This window comes from Choloepus didactylus, chromosome 9 (genome assembly GCF_015220235.1).
Source record: "Choloepus didactylus isolate mChoDid1 chromosome 9, mChoDid1.pri, whole genome shotgun sequence".
In the NCBI taxonomy this organism is placed as follows: Eukaryota; Metazoa; Chordata; class Mammalia; order Pilosa; family Megalonychidae; genus Choloepus; species Choloepus didactylus.
Window position 1 is genome coordinate 58,090,451 of NC_051315.1, and position 20,940 is coordinate 58,111,390.

The window sequence follows — 20,940 nt, forward strand, 5'->3', positions numbered from 1 at the left end:
AGCAAATAAAACAAATTCAAATAAGTTTAAAAGAAATTTCTCTTAAGCATTCAGGTTAAACATAGTTCTACTTTAAATATACTAATGATTAAGCCAAAGTTAACTATGAACATGATGACGATGTACTTTAATTCCTGTAGGGAAGTTTGGTGAATGAAAGCCAGTGGTGACAACTTACAGGATTTTTTCTTGTTTCTTTGCCTGATTAGGCAATTGTGTTGATCTTCTTTGACACAGATGAAAAAGATGATGAAATGCCTCAAATCCAGTATGTAATGAGTCAGAGAGGGGAAGAAGGGACGGAGGAAGGGAGGGAGGGAGAGAGGAAGGAAGGAAGGAAGGAAGGAAGGAAGAAAGGAAGGAAGGAAGGAAGGAAAGAAAATACTTGAGACTGAGATGGTCACCTGGGACAAAACTCAAAAATATTATTATGGCCTCCGTCTTTACCAAATAATAATTGCAAGAAAGACGATTTTCACACTCAGTAAATTTCATGCAATTAATTTCATAGATTCTATATATGATAAATGATGTCATCATTAGAAAAGCAACTATCCAAGGTATTGACTGGAATTTGCTTAGGAGAAAAAATATTTGCTATCCATCTGAGGCTGAGCTTGTTGCCTTTAAATCACTAAAAGCTGAAAACATTCCTCAAAAAAGTACAGAAACTGTGAGCAGGGTTTTTTAAGTCTATAATAAGTAAGAAACTGTTCTCATAAATATATTCTGAATTCACAGACATACTCATGAGTAACCGACTGGGGATCAAGCTATTGCAATCTTAAAAAAAAAAAAAAAAAAGAAAGAAAAGAAAAGAAAGAAGAAAGAACAGCTGCATATTCCAATGATATTTTCCTACAGTGAAATGGATTTTAGGTACAACAAAACCTTCCTGATTTTAGGTACAACAAAACCTTCCCAATTCGGATTAAGTGAAGGAACTGTGAGAGTTCAGAAAAAACATGTTAGAGAACTCTATAATAAATCCTTGTTTATTATTCCGTATTAATCCGAGTAATTAGAACAATGCCAACAGTTGTTCAAAGGAAGCTTGTCTATTCAATAAATATTTATTGAGTGCCTCCTATATGCTGGATAACTCTCCTGAAAATAATTTATATGACTCCATTAACAAACCCTTTTTTGTAAAGCAAAAGTAACCTGTTCCAATTATCATAAATTGCAAATTGAGGGGAAGGACTGGATTCTGGATTAGAGAAATTTTTACTGATTCTAGGACAAGGAGTTTCTATGGCCTTCATGTCTCACAATACAGGTGAAAGTGGGTTCAGAAGACATCCCAGCATAGCATAACTCACAAGTTTACCTCACAGAGTTCACAAATTCAGGGATTGAAAAATTATATTTCGGTCTGGTTTTAAAACTCACTGTACAAACTCCTCTAAACCCCGAACTGTGATGCCATGACTCCCTTCCCTCCCTAAGGTCCACCCATAATAAATGTAGAATAGAAAACTACAGAGTCTCTAGTTTAGCTCTTTTTTTATTGAAGGAAAACTAAAGCTGAAAACATGAAGTCATTGAGCTACTTAGTGGTCATTATTGGATAAGGAAACTCCTAGTCTTCAGAATCCAGGGCAGCGATTTTCTTCAGAGCCTGCTCTCTTGGCTCGTAGTGTTACTCACCTTCTCGGAGTTCAAAAAAATATTTGGTTATTGCTAAAACCCACATAACTATCTAGTTCAAGATTGGGCATCTGTCCATACTCTTTTTTCAGAAAATTCTGCTCCATGACTCCTTGTACATTCTTATTGTCGAAATGCAACCCAAAGGGCTACCCATCTATAGGTTGCTTTGTTTTTTGAGTAGCTGTAGTCTGGGCAAACACCCTTGCCATTTTTGTAATGGTAAGGTTCTTTAAGGAGAAAACAAATATGTCTTAGACCCCAAGGATGGGCTAGATGCCAAATGAGTTACCTTATCTTAAATTTGGATTTGCTTAAATTGGAGTTCTCAAAACAATGCAATGAGGTAGATTTTATTTCTCCATATTACAGATGAGGAAGCTAAGTCTCATCAAGGGTAAAGAGCTTGCCCAAATGCCCACAGCTCATACACAGCAGAGACCTACTACAAATCTAGGGCTGGCTGACCTCCAAGTCAAGTTTTTCCCAGCATGCTAACCTTCAAATTGCTGTGCTTGGAACACGTGGTGCATTTTCCAAGACAAATACTCAAGGAAAGTGAGGCAGATAAACAATCGCTCTTGTGTATACTGAGGCTCAGCCAGATTAGCAACCAGGCTCCTAGCAGTGCCCAATTATTTGCTAGGTCCATTTTCCACACTGTGGTCTCAATACACCAAATATGCCTATTGTACCCTTTAAGCATGTTGGAATGAAAATAGTGCAATTAAAAACAGGCAGTTATCTGACTGATGATTATGCTGTACAAGATGAAAACATTATGGATCTACTGATGAATATGTGATAATTGTGCAAAGAGGCAAACAAAAATAATTTTCTTTATCAAAGGGAAAACAGGAATATTTATTCAAGCATCATTCTCTTAGCAAATATAACCTTTTGGGAACCTTAACGATTAGCAGACTTGGGATTTCAACTAATTCATTGCTACTCTGGTCCTGGAGTCCTTAAGTGAAGGCTCAGTTTGCTCCACCTAAGTCCATCCCACAACCTCTGGTTGTAATCAGATGAGTCACAGAGAATATTCTCACTGACTAATTCTCACACATAATTAAGTGGGTGCTCTTGGTGGGTTATAGGCTAAATCATCCAGTCTTTTCTGTAGGTGTTCTGACTTGGTCTTTTCATAGACCTCTAGAGCTGTAAGATACATTAGAGACCATCTTTGTCACTCTTTCCTTTTATAGTTGAGAAAACCAAGGCCCAGAAAAGTGACGTGACTTGACCCTAGGGTATTCAGTACATGGTAAGTAATTAACAGAACCAGTTTATGGAAAGGGGTCTCCAGGACTCTTTCCACAAAAGGTCACAGACAGAGTTTGGGTGAAAGTGAGTGAATCTAATCTTTACTCTGCTTTTATGTAATATACTCTTTACTCTGCTTTTGTGAGAGAGATGATCAGTACAGAAGCTGACATCCTGGGTTTATTTTAAAAAGCAAACATCGGGCATATTTTCTGGTGTTTACAGGTTCGACTCCATCCCTTGCACCTTCTATATCTACATCATTGTTCAGCGAGATGCATTCCCAGAGGCCTTTCCTCACTAAAATGTCAACTTCATGAGAGTAGGGAGGGGCCTTGATTTTCTTGCCCCCCTGTCTATCCCCAACATCAGCAACAGTGCCTGGCAAATAACAAGTGATCAAAAAATATTTGTTGAATGATGAGTGGATTTTTCTATTTAATGTCTGTCTTCTTCGTGGTCTGAAAACTCCATCAGGGGAAGGCACTATGACTGACATTTCATTCCTGAGTCCCTAGCACAGTGTCTGGCACATAGGAGAAAATCAGCAAATATCCATGCATGAAAAAAGAATTTTCTATTATATTTAGGATATTGTACTTACTAGGACATGGGGGAATATAAATTAATTATTTAAAATATTTTCAGCTAGAAGGGTTTGTGGCACCACATAACTGGAAATTCATTTAACCAGAGTTAATTTCAATGGTTCCATTGAAATCAACATGATTTCTACACTTATCACAAGGGGGCAGTGTGAAAATTAAAACCATGACTAGGACCTTCCCTAAACACCTGACATGATTTCATCTGTTCAGCTCATGCCTTTGTGGGGACACTTTCTGCTAAGGACCTCTAACAGAGAGGCGGCAAGAAAAGTAGAGGGGAAAACTAGGCTCTAACAGTGTGATGTGCAGGCAAAACTTTGGTTCTTCAGCAAACCTGGGTTCTAGTCCTGACCCCTTCATCTCATAGCTGTGTCTCCCTGGACAAGTTAATTAAATTCTCTAGGTTCTAGGTTACCTTCCTTGTTGACCTCACAGTTTTTGTGTGTGTGAGTTTCAACTAAGATAGCATGACAGCATTCTGATAACAAATTTTCCAATGCTAAGGTTTCATTAGAATGTATTTCTAGAATCAGAATGCCTGGATTTGAATTCTAGCTCCACCACTTGCTAGTGGTGTGAACTTGAAAAAGTTTCCTAAGTTCTCTGTGCCTCTGTCCTTTGCACCGCTTTTCTAAGAGAGATGCTCAGCAAAGAAACCGATGATGTAAAATGGGGATAATAACAATACATACTTCAGAGGTTTATTAATGAATTTAAATGTGTTATTATAGGTAATGTCTAATAAATGTTTGTAGTACCCATAGAAGTTGTTATAGCAATAAAGTTCTATACAGAATATAAAAACTTCAAGGAAGCAAAAAGTTGAAATAAGCTTATTCTTTATTCATGCCTTATTTTATTTTTCTCTTCCTTTTTCTACTTCCTCTCTACCTCTCCATTTCAATCATGCAATCAGTAGGACAGCAGAGAATTATACATTAGACACTATACTCCTGCTATTATGTAAAACTTTGTACCACAGCTGTTCAGCAAGATCAAAATGACCCTAAAATCCTTTTGTATTGTTCAGTGAATCTGTGTTGCATTCTAATTCAGTTTGCACCTAAGTAAATGCCCTCTTCTTGAACTACATTTGCAGTCATAGTGTCATTCGTTGCAGACATGACAGCTGTGTGAGTGCTCTGCCATTCCAAATGAGAGTGCTCAGCTTTGCCTTCTTACCTTCTGTGTGATGGAGACTCAATGAATTTTTCATCCTTACAGGTGAGAAAAAAGAGCTAACAAAAAAAGAGCTAATATTGAAACAAAGAGCTGACCTGTCAAAACTGGCAATAGCCACCAGAAAAACAAAACAAGAGGTATATGGGAGAACAAAGCTAGTCCCACTGCTTGCTTACCCCAAGAATCTGGCTGAATAAGAAGGCATAGAGCGGTGTCACTGTCCCATTGACAGCTGCACCCAAAGCCCCTACCAGCATGTAGGGCCATTCTGGAGCATTGAATTTCAGAATCCTCCTCACCGGGGCAGGTTCAACTTCTTCTTCCACAGGAATGTCCTTGCCCTTGAGGGAAAAGAGGGTTATACTATCACCCAAATGCGTACACAGGCATTTTGTATATACTCCTTTATTATACAGGGAACTTTTGGCATTTGCAGATTTAAGAATCATGATTTATTGTTTATGAGTGACCTCAAAGATCTATGAGACACAGTGATTTGTTCATTTGCAAGGAGTGGTTTTGAATTGCTTGAGACTATTCTGTGACTTGAACATAGAGTACTAATCACCTGAAGGGGTGTTTGTAATTCTCATTTCATAATCACATATGTATTAATTGTGACTCATATGTATCTTATTAATATGTACATATATACTTATTACAGAAAGTAATAAGTATGTTGGGTCTCTGAGAAAAATTATCCCTGGTTTTCAAAAAAAATAAAACTGTGCATTGTGGTATTTATACATGTGAGGATCTGAAATTTTCAAGATACGTCCTTCATAAATGTCAAGGCTGTGTAATCTAGTAACTAGCAAAAGATCTAAGGCAGATCAGTATATCTGAAACATACAAAAATAATTTTAAAATGTATTAAGTGGTCGTCAGTTATCTGCACATGGTTTTAGTAAACAGCAAAAGATCTAAGGCAGGTCAATATATCTGAAATATGCAAAAATAATTTTAAAAAATATTCAGTGGTCATCAGTTATCAGTACATAGTTTTAGTAAGGCTTTCCTTGGCTCCCAGAAGCAAAGGACTATCTATTTGGATTTCTAAATTTCATGTTTCTTAGCAAGGAGTGATAACTAATCAATATTTTCCTACTCTGATCTCTTTAATTGTCATTAAAGTGTCAGAAGCTAGCAATTTTTATCCTCTCGAAGGCAAATGTTATATACAGAACTCCATCATTTTTCCTTGCTATGGATATTACTTGAAGCTTGGTTTTCAGACCCATTTATTTTAAAATTTGTTAAATTATCCACTTTGTGAAAGGCTTTTAGGTAGTTTATCTAGATTAGTATTGACTTTTTTACTTTTTCTATTAAAATAAATGAAAAATATCTATAGCAAATGAACTACAAAACTATTCATTAATGTTTTCTTTCATTAACGTGTGGTAATTTACCCTTTAGATAGCTGAATGTCAGCTAGGGGCAACAGCAAGTAAGTTTCTCTTTGTTTACAAAGTCAAAGACCACATTGCCAGTTCAATCTAAACAAAAGCCTGGAGTCATGTCCGTTTCATTGTAGTTGCAGTGCAGGTAGGATGAAGGAACACAGCTCAGGCTGGTGTTGAATTTGCTATTGCCTCCATTTAAAGTTCTCTCTTGGTCTGCCCTGAACATTTGCACTTTGTCATTACTGCTCGCTCATGCAGCAATACTTCTGTTCAATTATTTCCTCTCTGTCAGTTTACTAACTCTAGGTAATCAATGCCACAGAGGAAGAAGGGTACTTAGGAAGGAGGTTCTAGACCCCCCAGGCTGCCACCAATGAAATATATTACTAAGCACTTGCACTCCCTGGGCCACAGCTACTTCATCCTTAAAATGAGGGAGTTGAAACAGGTTGTTTGGGGGAGGTGATTCTCTATGCCCATCTTGTGTTTCTGCATGACTTATGAGCAGAGACATTTACTGCCCTTTTCCAGACTTCTTTTTTTTTTTTCATGAATGATTGCATAGAAAACAGCCTTGGAAGAGAGAGAAGGTATCTTCCTCCCAAGGATAAAGCAAAAGTGCTTACTGCACATTAAAAAAGATTCAGATTCTTCAAGTTTAGGATTCCTCTCCTGTGACAATCCCGGTTTATTTGCTGGTATCATCTGGCCTTCTTTGCATCACCTTGTGGGAATTGGGGGTTGGGTTGAGGAACCAGTGCGAATGCTGTACTCTGGCTACTGCTACTGCTATGAGTAATAAAGTCCTTTGCCTCTGACCCAGGGTCTCATGTAATCAGCCAGCTTCTATAAAAGTGTGCTAGGCTAACTTGTTAGCTTGCAAACAAGCAAAATATCAGACCATTCATGGTTCTAGAGAGTCATCTGTGTCCAGATCTGGCTGCTTATCAGACTTATGTGGGAAGATGACTAAAAATACAGATTCCTGGTTCCCATTGCCAGAAAGTCTAATTTAGAAGGCATAAGTTTGACTTTGTATTTGGAAAACACTCCTCAGGTAATTCTGGTGACCAAAGCCCAATTTGTAAGACCCTCAGAAGCAGATGATCTCCAAGACTCCTTCCAGCACCCAATGTCTGGGATTCTATAATTGTATGTTTTGAAAGTACCAGCTGTGCTGTACCATCTAGGGTAATGCTGAGGAACCGGTAAAGATGCAGTAGCACACATTGATTTCTGTCTGCATAGTGACATTTCCTGTAAGCCCTGTCCCCATGGGATAGTCCACCCCCAGGATGACACGATGGAAATTTCCCTGGCCTTCTGACATGATGGTCTCCCAAACCCTAAATAACAACACCTAAGACATTTAGAAACAATATGAAGTAATTTCTGTCCAGTAGTTTACATTCCAAGATAAACTAACAAGAAGCGAAATTAATTAATTTGAATAATTTCCTTTTGTTCCCCTATATTACAAATTGGACTCAAGGAAACTTACTCCCCCAAAAGATGTAGACTGCAGACCTCTATGATATCACTGTCAAGTTGTACAGTGATTATTTGTTTGCCATACATAAAGAAGTATACTGCCAGCAACTCCAGAGCAGGGAAAGGGATAGTAGCTCTCATTCATTTCTTTACCCTCAATACAAGACCAGACACATAACAGGTGTGCAATCAATGTCTACAGGATAAAGGAATGAGTGAAGCTTTTATGCCCATGGTGGACACACACAACAGAACATTTATTTTAAACATACTGATTGCTCACCTACTATGTGGATGGTTCTATGACAGACACTGGACTTTTCCCAGTTTCCTTCCTTCTACCTTCTTGCATAGGCCAGTGAAAACACAACTTCCTTCTTAAGTCTTATGTCCTGATTTCTACACTTTGTTACACTGGTTCTTTGTACTCCAACTCATAGGGATCTCCTCCCTCCTTGACAATGACTATAAGATTTGATGATGAGAAATGCTAACTATGAAAGTGGAACAGAGATTCTACAAATAAACTGATGGTCATTTTTCCTGGGTCTTACCTGTGTCCTATCTCTTAACCAATGTCTAAAACCCATATAATAAGTTAGCTGTGATGAAGTTAGGGATTTCTAATAACTGACCCTGATTTCATCTCATATGTATTCTGCCTAGTATTCTGGTTTAACTGAAAGAGATACTTAGATATCAGAAATGAGGAGAAGCTGTAGCATACAGGCTTCCCCTAATCCTAAACTTCATTTTATGAGCATTATAACCAACATCTGGCCCCATTAATGGGAGCCAAGAGACAGCCTGGAGAGCAAGGAGAAATGGGCTATAGTTTTAGCTCTGTCACCAGCTCCCTCTGAGAACTTGGGTGAATCACCCAACTTTGGAAGTTCAGATTTTTTACAAAACCACGTTTTAAGTTTTCAGTGTCAATATCTAAAAGACCACAAGGTGGCGATAACTCCTTTATGTAAGGAGACCTTTTTGCAAAGCAACCTTGGATAGGACTTCTACCAATTTGCAGAAGGTGAGCTTAGGGCTTCTCCATCAAAATGAGAAAAAGAAAGGGTTTTACCTATGCTGGAGCTTGCAGAATTTAGTTGTGTTAAAATACTTTAAAATAGCAACATTTATTCAATGTTACTTGGGATTCAAAATTCCCTAAATCAAATTTTATTAACTCTAATTCTATTTTTTAAATATAATTAATTCTTTAAATCCCAAGGACCGTATATCATAGTTACTGTACATATGAACAATATTAATATAAAGCATAAGATATTTTCCTCTTGGGGCTTTAATGAGTTCACAATGGCTTCCATGTCATTTTTTTCCCTTCTTGTTTTCCATCTCTTATAACTAGAGTGAATATATAATACCATATTTTAAAAATTACAGTAGTTTACATTTAATTGAATTTAATTGTTCAATTCTTAGTTATAATGCTGATTAGTAGAATATTACGTGGAATACATTTCTATCTCTCTAAAACTAACCCCTATATTTGATTTAGAGTTCCTTTTATTTAAATAGTTTCCTTCTGAGATTTTCCTTTTTTCCTAAGAACTCCATCCCCACTCCACATCTTCAAGGCATCTGTTTTCTGTGACTGTGCCAATCCATCTTCCAGTTTAAACAACACCAAGTCAGGTCTGTCCTCCTCCCTTCCTTCTTTCCTTCCTTCCTTTTCTTGTTAAATGTTTACCCTGAAACTGGAAAAAGAAACCCATAAAAATGCAAAAATTGAACATGATTGGTACTCATGTGTTTGAAATTTCAATGTACTCTTTGGTTCTTTCTCCCCTCAGGGCCTGTTGAAGTGCTATTTTTAAAAAATACATCTTATGTTGCTTGTGGCAGCACCATGGACATGAATGAAATACTTATTTCTAGAACTAGAAGAATTGAGCCTTTAATGGCAAGATGCAGTAAGAAACCATGCTTGGTAAGTGTTTTCTTTACTGTGATACATCCTGCTGCTCCTGAGAAAAAGTGTTCTATGAAATTTATTTAAACCATCTATCTCTATAACATATTGAGATCTCTACTTATCCGTATTAGTACATTAAAACACAAAGAGAGCCTAAATAATCCTCCTGTCATAGTTATAAGGTCATAAACATTATCATTCTAAATTTGTCAATTCTGAGCCAGTGTTTACAATTACTTCCTAAATGGATTCTCATTTTGGAATTTTACTGGCAGCAATTTGAACGTATGCCATAAATAATAGATGTGTCTGTAATTAAAATATTCTCTGATTTATTGCTTTGATAAACCCTGTGGTTTGGGTTTTATTTATTTATTTTTTTTGATAGAAATTAAATTTTTGATTATAGTTTTAAAATCTCTTCATGTACCAAAAGGTTCAAGACCCTGAGCTAGGTGCTCCAGATGATAAACACAAATAAGAGAGAGCCACTAACTTTAAAAAGCTTACAATTTAGTAAAGGGATGAGATGAGTATCCACATGACTTCAAATAAGGTTTAAAAAGAAAATTGCCATGAAAAAGTTCAATGAAGGGTTATGATGGGGGATTAAAAGTAAGTATGAGGGCTGACGAGGGGTCAGGGGAGGCTTCGAGGAGGAGGGATGACCACATTCTGTGAGTTAGACGTGACCACAGCAGATCTGGGCATCTGCATCCTTACAAAGAAAGTGTGTATTGTTCTATGTATTGATTCCTCTCCCATCACTTTAATTTTTATTTTACTTTGAACTATGCTAAAATTAACAGTGTTAATTTTAAATCACCCTAAAACAATTATTTTTAAATTGTACAAATTAAACAAATGTCCATAAAACCATTTAGCTCCATTAATACAAAAATTGTGATAATTTATGTCAAGACTAGCCTTATCAGAGTACCTCTGTGGAACAAATACTTTCACCAAGGTTATTATAGCTTAAGAAGGAGATTTCAAAATTTGAGAACAAACTGTTCTCAGGTATTCCCTAGAAACTTTAAAGGGACACCTATATATAAACAAATAATCTATGCAGTACAAATAATTTCACTTCTAAGAATTCTTAATTGACCCTTAGTAGCCCCATTGTAGATACCATGTAGTCTTAAAAGTAACTAATTAGCTAATTGGTATTTCTTTTTAAAATAGCTTGTAAAATTTAGAATTTCACCAGGTCCTAATGGGTTCCTCCATTTAGCCTAACTTGGTGAAACATTACTAGCTATATACCTAGAAAACTCATACACTAGAGTTTAAAGGTCATACCACAGTCCCCAAGAGAGACTTCTTCCATTCCCCCCATGAGCAATTGGTGCCTGACCTTTCTGTCTTCTTCGTAAGTAGACTTACGATCTACCACAGCTAACGGAGGTTCGTGTACCAGGTAAGAAAGCTGAGACTTGGAGCGTTGCCGGATAGAAGCTCTGTAAATAAACAGAAAGATGAAAGGGTCTGTAGATTGTGGGCAGGTTGGAACAGAACTCAACTGGTGTCCACATTTACATCACACACGTCAAATAAATAGAAATGTTTGGTAGGTAACTTGGCAACTGTAAGGGAGCTTCCAGATGAGGTCTGGCAGAGCTGTCCTTAGGGCAGAGCTTGTCAGTTAATGGCTCTGGGTTCCAAGCTCTTATGACTTCTGGGCCCTGATTCAGTGTGCAGCAAAGGAGAGAGAAAGGAAAGGGAGAAATGTTGTCCCACCAGTCCACCAACAAAAGACCAACACTCAAACACACTCCAAACCCGCAGGGTTCTGCTAATTGTCACCATGGAAAGGAGCATTTCCTTCTATATATACCTCCCTTCTGAGTGTGGGTTGTGGTTTTGACATCTCTCCATCTCCTAAAGGCATCCCCACAGTTCAGTTAGGCATGATGCCACCTAGATACAAATGTACATGCTGGTCAGAGGAAATGGGGGGCTACGGTGGGATTTCTTTCTGGGCTATGTATTAAGCCCTAGTGATGCATCTATTGAAATATGATATAGCTTGATGTGTTCATAAATATGTTCATTTGACAGAAACTTATTGGGTACCTACAACATGCAAACCAATGCCAGGTATTGTGGGAGATACAGAAACTGGTCAATTATAGAATTTTTCCTTAAGGAGCTTTAAAATCTCATAGGCAAGTAATGCATGCACCTGGCCCTGATGTAAGAAAAAATGTGCTGCCGGTTGACCAAGATGGCAGTGTAAGAACCTTCAGGGTGCTAATCCCCTCCACAGAATCTATGAACAACTAGCAAAAACTGGCAGGGCAGTAGTCCTCAAAACTCTAGAAAACAGATAAAGGATTACAGTGACTGGGCAAAGGCCAAATCAACAAACAGCAGCTATAAAAATGGTAGGAGAATCTTGAGGCACACTTGATGGCCCCTTCCCAATCCCTCCCCAACATGGTGTGGACCCCGCCTACACTCCCATTGTGGGTCCCTGGCCCTGTTCTAGAGAGAGCAGAGTAATCACCTTGTGCATTATGGGGTGCCTGTATGTCCATGCCAATATATTAGGTGGCAGTGTGAAAAACTGAACAAAGAAATTTACCACAATGTACCCTACATGCAGAAGTGGTTTGAGGACAGCTAAAACAATGAAGAAACAATTAAGTCAAAGTGGCCTGGGGCAAAGAGCTACCTCTTTATAAGTGGGAGATCTCACACTATCTGATTTTAAAGCATACTACAAAGCTACACTGGTCAAAACAGCATGGTACTGGCATAAAGAGAGATATACCAACCAATGGAATCAAATTGAGTGTTCAGAAATAGACTCTCTCATCTATGGACATCTGATCTTTGATAAGGCAGTCCAGCCAAAGCACAGCAGCCTCCTCAATAAATGGTGTTTGGAGAACTGGATATCTATATCCAAAAGAATGAAAGAGGACTCCTGTCTCACACCTTATACAAAAATTAGCTCAAAATGGATCAAAGACCTAAACATTAGTGCTAGAACCATAAGACTTTTAGAAGAAAATGTAGGGAAATATCTTAAAGATCTTGTGACAGGAGGTCGTTTCCTAGACCTTACACCCAATGTGCAGGCAATGAAAGAAAAAATAGATAAATGGGATCTCCTCAAATTTAAACACTTTTGTACATCAAAGGACTTTGTCAGAAAAGTAAAAAGGCAGCCTATGCAATGGGAGACAGTATTTGGAAACCACATATCCAATAAGGGTTTAGTATCCAGAATATATAAAGAGATCCTACAACTCAACAATAGAAAGACAACCTAATTAAAAATGGGCAAATGACAAGGCAGCCACTTTTCTGAAGAGAAAAAACAAATGGTCCAAAAACATGAAAAGATGCTCAACTTCACTGGCTATTTGGAACATGCAAATCAAAACCACAATGAGATATCATCTCACACCCACTAGAATGACCATTATCAAAAAAACAGAAAATTACAAGTGCTGGAGAGGATGTGGAGAAAGAGGCACACTTATTCATTGTTGGTGGGAATGTAGAATGGTGCAGCCACTCTAGAAGACAATGTGGCGGTTCCTCAGGAAGCTAAGTATAGAATTGCCATATGATCCAGCAATTCCATTACTAGGTCTTTACTCAGAGAAACTGAAAGCTAAGACACAGACATTTTTAAAAAGATATTTTTAATGGCATTATTCATGATTGCCAAGAGAAGGAAACAGCCCAAATATCCATCAATGGATGAGTGGATAAGCAAACTGTGGTGTACATAAATATATATATATATATATATATATATATATATATATACACACACTATGGAATATTATGCAGCTGTAAGAACAAAGTCACGGAACATACAACAATGAGGATGAAACTTGAGGACATTATGTTGAGCGAAGTTAGCCAGAATCAAAAGAACAAGTACAGTATAGTCTCACTAATATGAACTAACATTAATGAGCAAACTTTGAGAGTCAAAAGCTGAGATCAGGAGATAGAAAGATGCTGAAGGAGTATAGAATGTTCAAACAGATTGATTATGTAGATCCAGAAATGGATAGCACAATACTGTGTGATGGTAGCACAATACTGTAAGTACACTGAACAAAGATGTCTGTGGGTAAAGCTGAAAGAGAAATGCTTGGGGCAAGTATGACACCAGAAGGAAAGATAGACTGGGACTGTATAACTTAGTGAAACCCAGAGTGGTCAATGATGGTGACTAAATATACAAACATAAAAATGTTGTTACATGTGTGAGAACAAATGAATATCAACCTTGCAAAGTGTTGAAAAAGGGACGGTATTGGGGAAAAAATATAATCAATGCAAACTAGAGTCTATAGTTAACAGTAACATTGTAAAATGCTTCCATTAATTGTAACAAAGGCAATATGCCAAAGCTAAATGTCTATAAAGGGGATATAAGGGAGGGGTGTGGGATTCTTGGTGGTGGTGGTGTTGTTGCCCTATTATTTTATTTTACTTTATTTTATTTTATTTTATTTTTATTTTATCTTTTTTATTATTCCTTTTTTTTGGAGTAATGAATATGTTCAAGTGCTGATTGTGATGAAATTCACAACTATATGATGATACTGTGAATGATTGTACACCATGTGTGATTGTGCGGTATGTGAATATATCTCTATGAAACTGCAGGGGGAAAAATACACAGAGGGATACAAGTGCTGGAGAAAACATAGAGAGAGGGATGTACCTATTCACTGCTGGTGGGGAAGTAGAATGGTGTAGCCCATCTGGAGGACAGTGTGGTTGTTCCACAGAAGCTAAGTATGTGGGTGCCATAAGGTCCTGCAACCTCATTATGGGGTATATACTTGGAAGAACTGACAGCAGGGTCATGAATGGACATTTGGTGGTGGTATGGAGGCAGCATTTACAATTTGCAATGGATAGAAGTGGCCTAAGGGTACATTCACTGATGAACAGAATGGTGAACTGTAGTGTATGCATACAATAGAATACTGAGTGGCTGCAAGGAGGAATGAAATTGTGAGACATGTAATTAGGTGAATGGATCTTGAGGACAGCATTTTGAGTGAAATATGCCAGAAATTAAAAGATAAACATTATAATGCCTCACTAATATGGACTAACTATAATATGTAAACTCTGAGAATTGTATCTTAGAGCACAGGCTATCAGGGGAATGCTCATTGTAATGTTCCCTAAATTGTAAGCTCTTATAGCAGTCACATCTATTCCTCAGTTGTAATGATTATCTCTAAATTCTGAGGATGTTGAGCTCTTTATGTATAACGTGGTTGGTCTATGGAACTTTGGGTATCTGTGACACCTGAGACTCAGAGATAGAGTTTGGCAGCTATAAATTTCAGTATTACTACATACAGCAACTGTTAAAAAAGCTGAAAAAGAGTTCAGACCTCAATTAGAGATACGAATGAAGAGGATCTGGTTAGGACTAAGGCAAATCAGACCAAAGTGTAACGGATAATATTGGCTGTGTTTTAAAACTTCAACTTCTGTGTGAGACCACGGGAAGAGACATTTATTTGGTGCAGGATCTATATTTTCTGTAGCACACTAAATAATTTAACTTGTGTGGTCAGTTTATTCAAACACCATAATTACATGGAACTTGGAATAGGAAGTGAGATCTGGTAGGTTTGTACAGGTTAGTGTGAAATCCCAATACATCCCACAGTAATTTGGCAGAGAATAAAAATGTATTGGCAGGGCCCCCCTGAGGAATGGGGGAAAATACAGAAATATTAAACTTCCCCACCTGGGGAATCACTGATATTCTCACAAGCATTGGAGACTATCAATTTAGTAGGCTGAGCCCTCAATCTTGGGGCTTGCCCTTATGAAGTCTGTTACTGCAAAGGAGAAGCTAAGACTACTTATCATTGTGCCTAAGAGTCACCCCCAGACCTCTTTTGTTGCTCAGATGTGACCTTTCTCTCTCTAAGCCAACTCTGCAGGTACACTCACTGCCTTCCCTCCTAAGTGGGACGTGACTCCCAGGGATGAGCCTGTATCCAGCATTGTGTGGTTGAGAAAGTCTTCTTGACCAAAAGAGGGAAGCAAAATGAAACAAAACAAAGTTTCAGTGTCTAAGAGATTTCAAATTGAGTAGAGAGGTCATTCCAGAGGGTATTCTTACGTGCTATATAGATATCCCTTTTTAGTTTTCAGTGTATTGGAATAGCTAGAAGGAAACATCTGAAACTGTTGAACTGCAACCCAATAGCCTTGATTCTTGAAGATGATTGTATAACTATGTAGCTTACACAGTGTGACTGTGTGATTGTGAAAATCTTGTGGCTCACAGTCCCTTTATCCAGTGTAAGGACAGATGAGTAGAAAAATAGGGACAAAAATTATATGAAAAATAGGGTTGGATGTGGGGGACGGGATGTTTTAGGTGTTCCTTTTTACTTTTATTTTTGTTCTTTTTTGGAGTAATGAAAATGTTCAAAAATTGATTGTGGTGATGCAACTATATGATGGTATTGTGAACAACTGAGTACACTTTGGATGATTGTTTGTGAATATATCTCAATAAAACTGAATTTGTTTAAAAAATGACTGTATAACACAAACAGTAACCCTAATGGAAAACTATGGATTATAGTTAATAGTACAACTATAATAATATTCTTTTATCAGTTACAACAAAGTTACCACACTTAACACAAAGTGCTAATAATAGTGATGAATATGGGAACTGTGTATTTTCTGCATGATTTTCCTGTAAACTTACAACTTCTTTAATAAAAAATATATAATAAAAAAGAAAGAATGTGCTAAGTGCTTTAAGGTAGATTTGAATACAGAGTATAGAAATTTAAAGGAAAAAGAAACATATGGCACATGTTATATTAAAGACTTCAGGGAAGAGATGGTGTTTAAAGTAGGTATTTAAGGTAGGAATTGGGTATTTGTAGGCTAGAAGGAAGCATATTTGTGATTGAGAGAACAAGGCAAACAAGCTTGGAGATGGGATAGAAAAGGATATGTACATGAGAATTAGAGGAAATGATTGGTTCAGTGCCTGCCCCGCCTCCCGCCCTGCACAAGATTTCTGGGAAGGAGATTCTCTTCACCTCTGGGTAAAACCTGAAAGCATGTAGCTTTGGTAGCTGCTGGCAATTATGTTGAGACCCCAGGGAAAGAAGCTTCCTGAAATATAAAGCCTGAAAAAGTAGAGCTGAGAAAAGAAGAAAGAGAAATTATATCTATCGGGGACATAAAATTGAAGCTCTCACCTGCTTGAAGGCAAAGCATCCTTGATATTTAATTAAGTGGGTTGATTCAAGGCTAAACCAGATTGGGTTATATTTTTAGTCATTTGCAAATAAAGAGACTTAAATGATAGAGGCAATGCTGAAGACTCCAGGGGATTTACAATGTCAAAAGTGTGTTTAGAATCCAGGGGAGTGAATCTCCCTGGCAACGTGGAATATGACTCCCGGAGAGGAATGTAGACCTGGCATCGTGGGACGGAGAACATCTTCTTGACCAAAAGGGGGATGTGAAAGGAAATGAAATAAGCTTCAGTAGCAGAGAGATTCCAAAAGGAGCCGAGAGGTCACTCTGGTGGGCACTCTTACGCACAATTTAGACAACCCTTTTTAGGTTCTAAAGAATTGGGGTAGCTGGTGGTAGATACCTGAAACTATCAAACTACAACCCAGAACCCATGAATCTCGAAGACAATTGTATAAAAATGTAGCTTATGAGGGGTGACAATGGGATTGGGAAAACCATAAGGACCACACTCCACTATGTCTAGTTTATGAATGGATGAGTAGAAAAATAGGGGAAGGAAACAAACAAACAGACAAAGGTACCCAGAGTTCTTTTTTACTTCAATTGCTCTTTTTCACTTTAATTATTATTCTTATTATTTTTGTGTGTGTGCTAATGAAGGTGTCAGGGATTGATTTAGGTGATGAATGTACAACTATGTAATGGTACTGTGAACAATTGAATGTACGATTTGTTTTGTGAAAAAAAAATAAATAAATAAAGTATGCAGGTATGTAAAGTATGCAGGGCATCCCTTGTTAAGGAAAAGGGGTATAGTTTTGCCTTAAAATAAAATGACTCCTTTTTACAGAATGAAAAGCAAGAATATGTAATACAATGCCTGTGTAGACATGGAAGGTTGTGAAGAGTTTGTAGAGATAAATTTTATTCATTGTGATCAAGGCTGAATAGTATTTGATAAGCTTATTTATAATATTTTAAGAGCCTTTTTATCAAACTCTGTATTCATGCAAAACTGAAACTTGGTTTTCTCTGTTAAAATAAAATTTTCTTGGTTTATTAAAAAAAAAAAAAGTGTGTTTAGAAAACTCAATCTGGAGTAATATGATACAAAGAGAGAGAGATCTTAGAGATGAGAAGATCCCTTTTAGTCCAATCTAGATGGAACCACTCATATGTCTCTATTATTTGTATCCAGGTGTAATTAGACTAAAACAATGAGGAGGTACCTGCATACCATATGCTCACCTAACCTTGTTAAGAAATAGTAGCATACTAATTTAATTGCTTGAATTTCCTCTTCTTATGTTCTTCTAACGCCACAACCATCCTCTTAGTCATCTGAATTCAACACCGTGCATTTTCCTCAAGTCCTCCCTCTTTCTTGCTCTTGCACATTCAAATTCTTGCCAAGTCTCATCATGAGCCACTCTGCACTCCCACTCCCAGCCACCAAACTGGCTTCTGGGACATCCTAATTCCCTCCCAACCAGCCTGAAACTCCACAGCAATAGATTCATTTCTTGGGTTAGGAAACTAAGGTTGGGATGTCTTCTCTGGGTGTGAAGAATAGGCAGAGGTCATCTAAGGCGAGAAGGGTGTGTGATAGGGGTAAGACTTGTAAGGTCATGGGTCCAGAAAGCAAACTCAGGGCAATGGAAACCAAAGTAGAGGTATGTGGAGAATGAGAGGGTGCATATGGTGTACTACTTCCCAGTCTGAGCATGGGAAGACCTATCTTTATCTCAAATTACTACTACTTTAATCGTCCGTTTCTTAAGTCTCTCCTCAACCCAGCCCATCTTCAAATCGTTCCACTCACCTCGCATAGGCTATCACAATAAGATCATGGGCGGTAAGCATGCTAGGCAGCTGCACTCCCTGACAGCTGGTTCCCCCTCTAGTCTGCCATAAATACCATATTAAGAATCCTATCACACCTTTTTTCAGAAACCTACAACAACAATCACTTCCAATCTCAGAAACTGCGTACCATTCACACTGCAAATAAAAACAGCTAATTTGGGGGTTAAATGCTCTTTTGCTTTACATTATTATTCAGGAAATTAGTTGCTGTTAAATTTTTCCTGAACCTAAAATATATTAGTAAGAACGGATTTAGCCATCAAAAAGACTAAAGCCAAAGAAATAAGATACAAATTAATACTCTGTTTAGTCATCTCTTAACACAAAAATCTCTCAGCATATACAATGAGATATTTTTAACAGACTTTCTTACTAAAACTCACAAATCCTTCTCTGCTGGAGGTTAACAGCTACTTTTCTGGGTGTACATTGTACTTCTGGATTTTTCATCCCAGTCACCAAAATACAAAATTTGTGACAAATTATAGCCAAGTAGGAAATGTGTATATGAAAATGACTATTGGTCCTAATAATATATTGTAAGTAAGCTACTTAAAACAAGTAGAATTTTGTTCATCTGAAAAATTAAGAAAATACTTATTTACTTGTTGACTTGACCACAAGATACACCTCTACTTTTCAACCTTTAATGTAGTGATGAAAAGATTTCTAGCTATTCTCTTCTGTTAGAAGTTAGTTGGTTCAGGTTTTGATTCTAATAATCTTTATGATTTTAATTTTCTATTCCAATCAGAAAGGCACAACTAAATGTAATGCCAGATATTTGTAAGACATTGCCTAATAATTTTGGCATATTATATTTTTACAGCTTTCACTTTATAGAGTAACTTGAAGTTATTGCTTTATTATTTTCCAAATTCCATAAAACTAGCATTTCTTGAAATTTTTCTGAATAGACTTGTTCTTGGGAGGAAAAATAAAAACCCTAAGCATAAACTCTGTAAACTATTTTTTGAATATTAAAAAAAATCTGTGTTTCAAATACTTGGGATTGTTACATGAATATTTTATTTTAACCCTCTTTAATCAGTTTTCAATAAAGAATTAACCATCTTGAATGGGCAATTCCTATAACTGAGCCTTTGATTAGAGCACAGCCTTGAAATAAATACCCTACAAATGATAAGGGCAATGGTAGAGAAACATGCTGCTATGTCATTGCCTGCTATTAGTCTGCTAACTTCAGAAAAAAAAATCTTGAACAACATTAACATGAATATAGACAAATAATCCCAATCATAATTCTTAATATACAGACTTTTAACACTAAAGTAACTATTTTATTGACACACCTAACGCAGGATGCAAGACTAAAATTTACAGTCGTGCTAGTAAGAACACAGTCCAAAAATATGGTTTGAAAATAAATGAATACACATATATTTATCCAAAGAAAACAAAATTGCTCATATTTAGGAAAATTCCCTTTAGAAACTAGAAATTATGTTTCTTATTTCATCTAAAGAATGATTTGACTTCAGATGAGTGACCCTGGGAGCAGAAGTGTTTGTAATTCAATTACAGCTCAGTAGGTTAAAGAGTGGAACAAAAGGTGTGAATTTGATCTCAAAGTTAGCTTTGAGGGGAAAAGACTAAACACAGATTTTTTTTAATTCCCTCTCTAAACTCAATAACAGCATTTTAACTATTTAGAGCATCTCTACCACAACCTGTTCCTCCAGTAGTAAGATGGGAAGCCAAAATGAGACAAACAAAAAAATTAACTCACACATTCAAGGCAAATGTCTATTTAGGAACCAAGGATTCATTTGTATGTTTATATTACACAAGACCTGGGAATATGCTCAGGGCCCTCCTTGCTTTACCCTGGGATAGTTATTGCCTGAGGATTGTAGATGCTAAAGGCTCCTAAGAATATCTGAAAACTTTAAAATCTGCCCCATGCTTGAGCTTACCTTAAACTAGCACGGTAACTCCCTCTGCTAAAGGTCTGTTTTCTCTCAAGCGTGGTATCTTCTGTTGCATCTTTTCCTATTCAACACAACATGATTGATTCCTTAGTGTGTATAATAAACAGAAACATATTTAAATAGAATTATTTATTTTTTTGCCTTGAATACAATTATTATGTCTGGTGCTAAAACATTCTGTTGACTTTATTGCAAAAAATAAAACTTGGTACTTATCCAGCACATTCTAACAGAAAATTTCCTGCTGTCCAGTAAGAGTGAGTCATTTGACCTTCAACAGTTTATGTGTTACCTCGACAGAAACAGATATCCTTTAGCATGAACCATAAAGAAAAAAAAACACC

At 37.0% G+C, this 20,940-nt stretch overlaps 1 protein-coding gene across 5 annotated transcripts in view; it reads right to left on the minus strand.

Annotated features, from left to right (window-relative positions):
- Positions 1-20,940, minus strand: part of ABCB11 (ATP binding cassette subfamily B member 11) — a 115,839-nt gene that overhangs the window by 20,342 nt on the left and 74,557 nt on the right. For 4 of the 5 annotated variants that reach the window (XM_037850086.1, XM_037850085.1, XM_037850087.1 and 1 more), the window contains 3 exons: positions 20,582-20,657; positions 10,897-10,999; positions 4,883-5,047 (listed from right to left, as the gene is read on the minus strand). In XM_037850086.1, coding sequence (XP_037706014.1) covers positions 4,883-5,047; positions 10,897-10,999; positions 20,582-20,657 — 344 coding nt within the window. Of the gene's footprint in view, positions 1-4,882; positions 5,048-10,896; positions 11,000-20,581; positions 20,658-20,940 lie in introns of those variants that run through there. The other variant, XR_005218886.1, reaches the window with a different exon arrangement.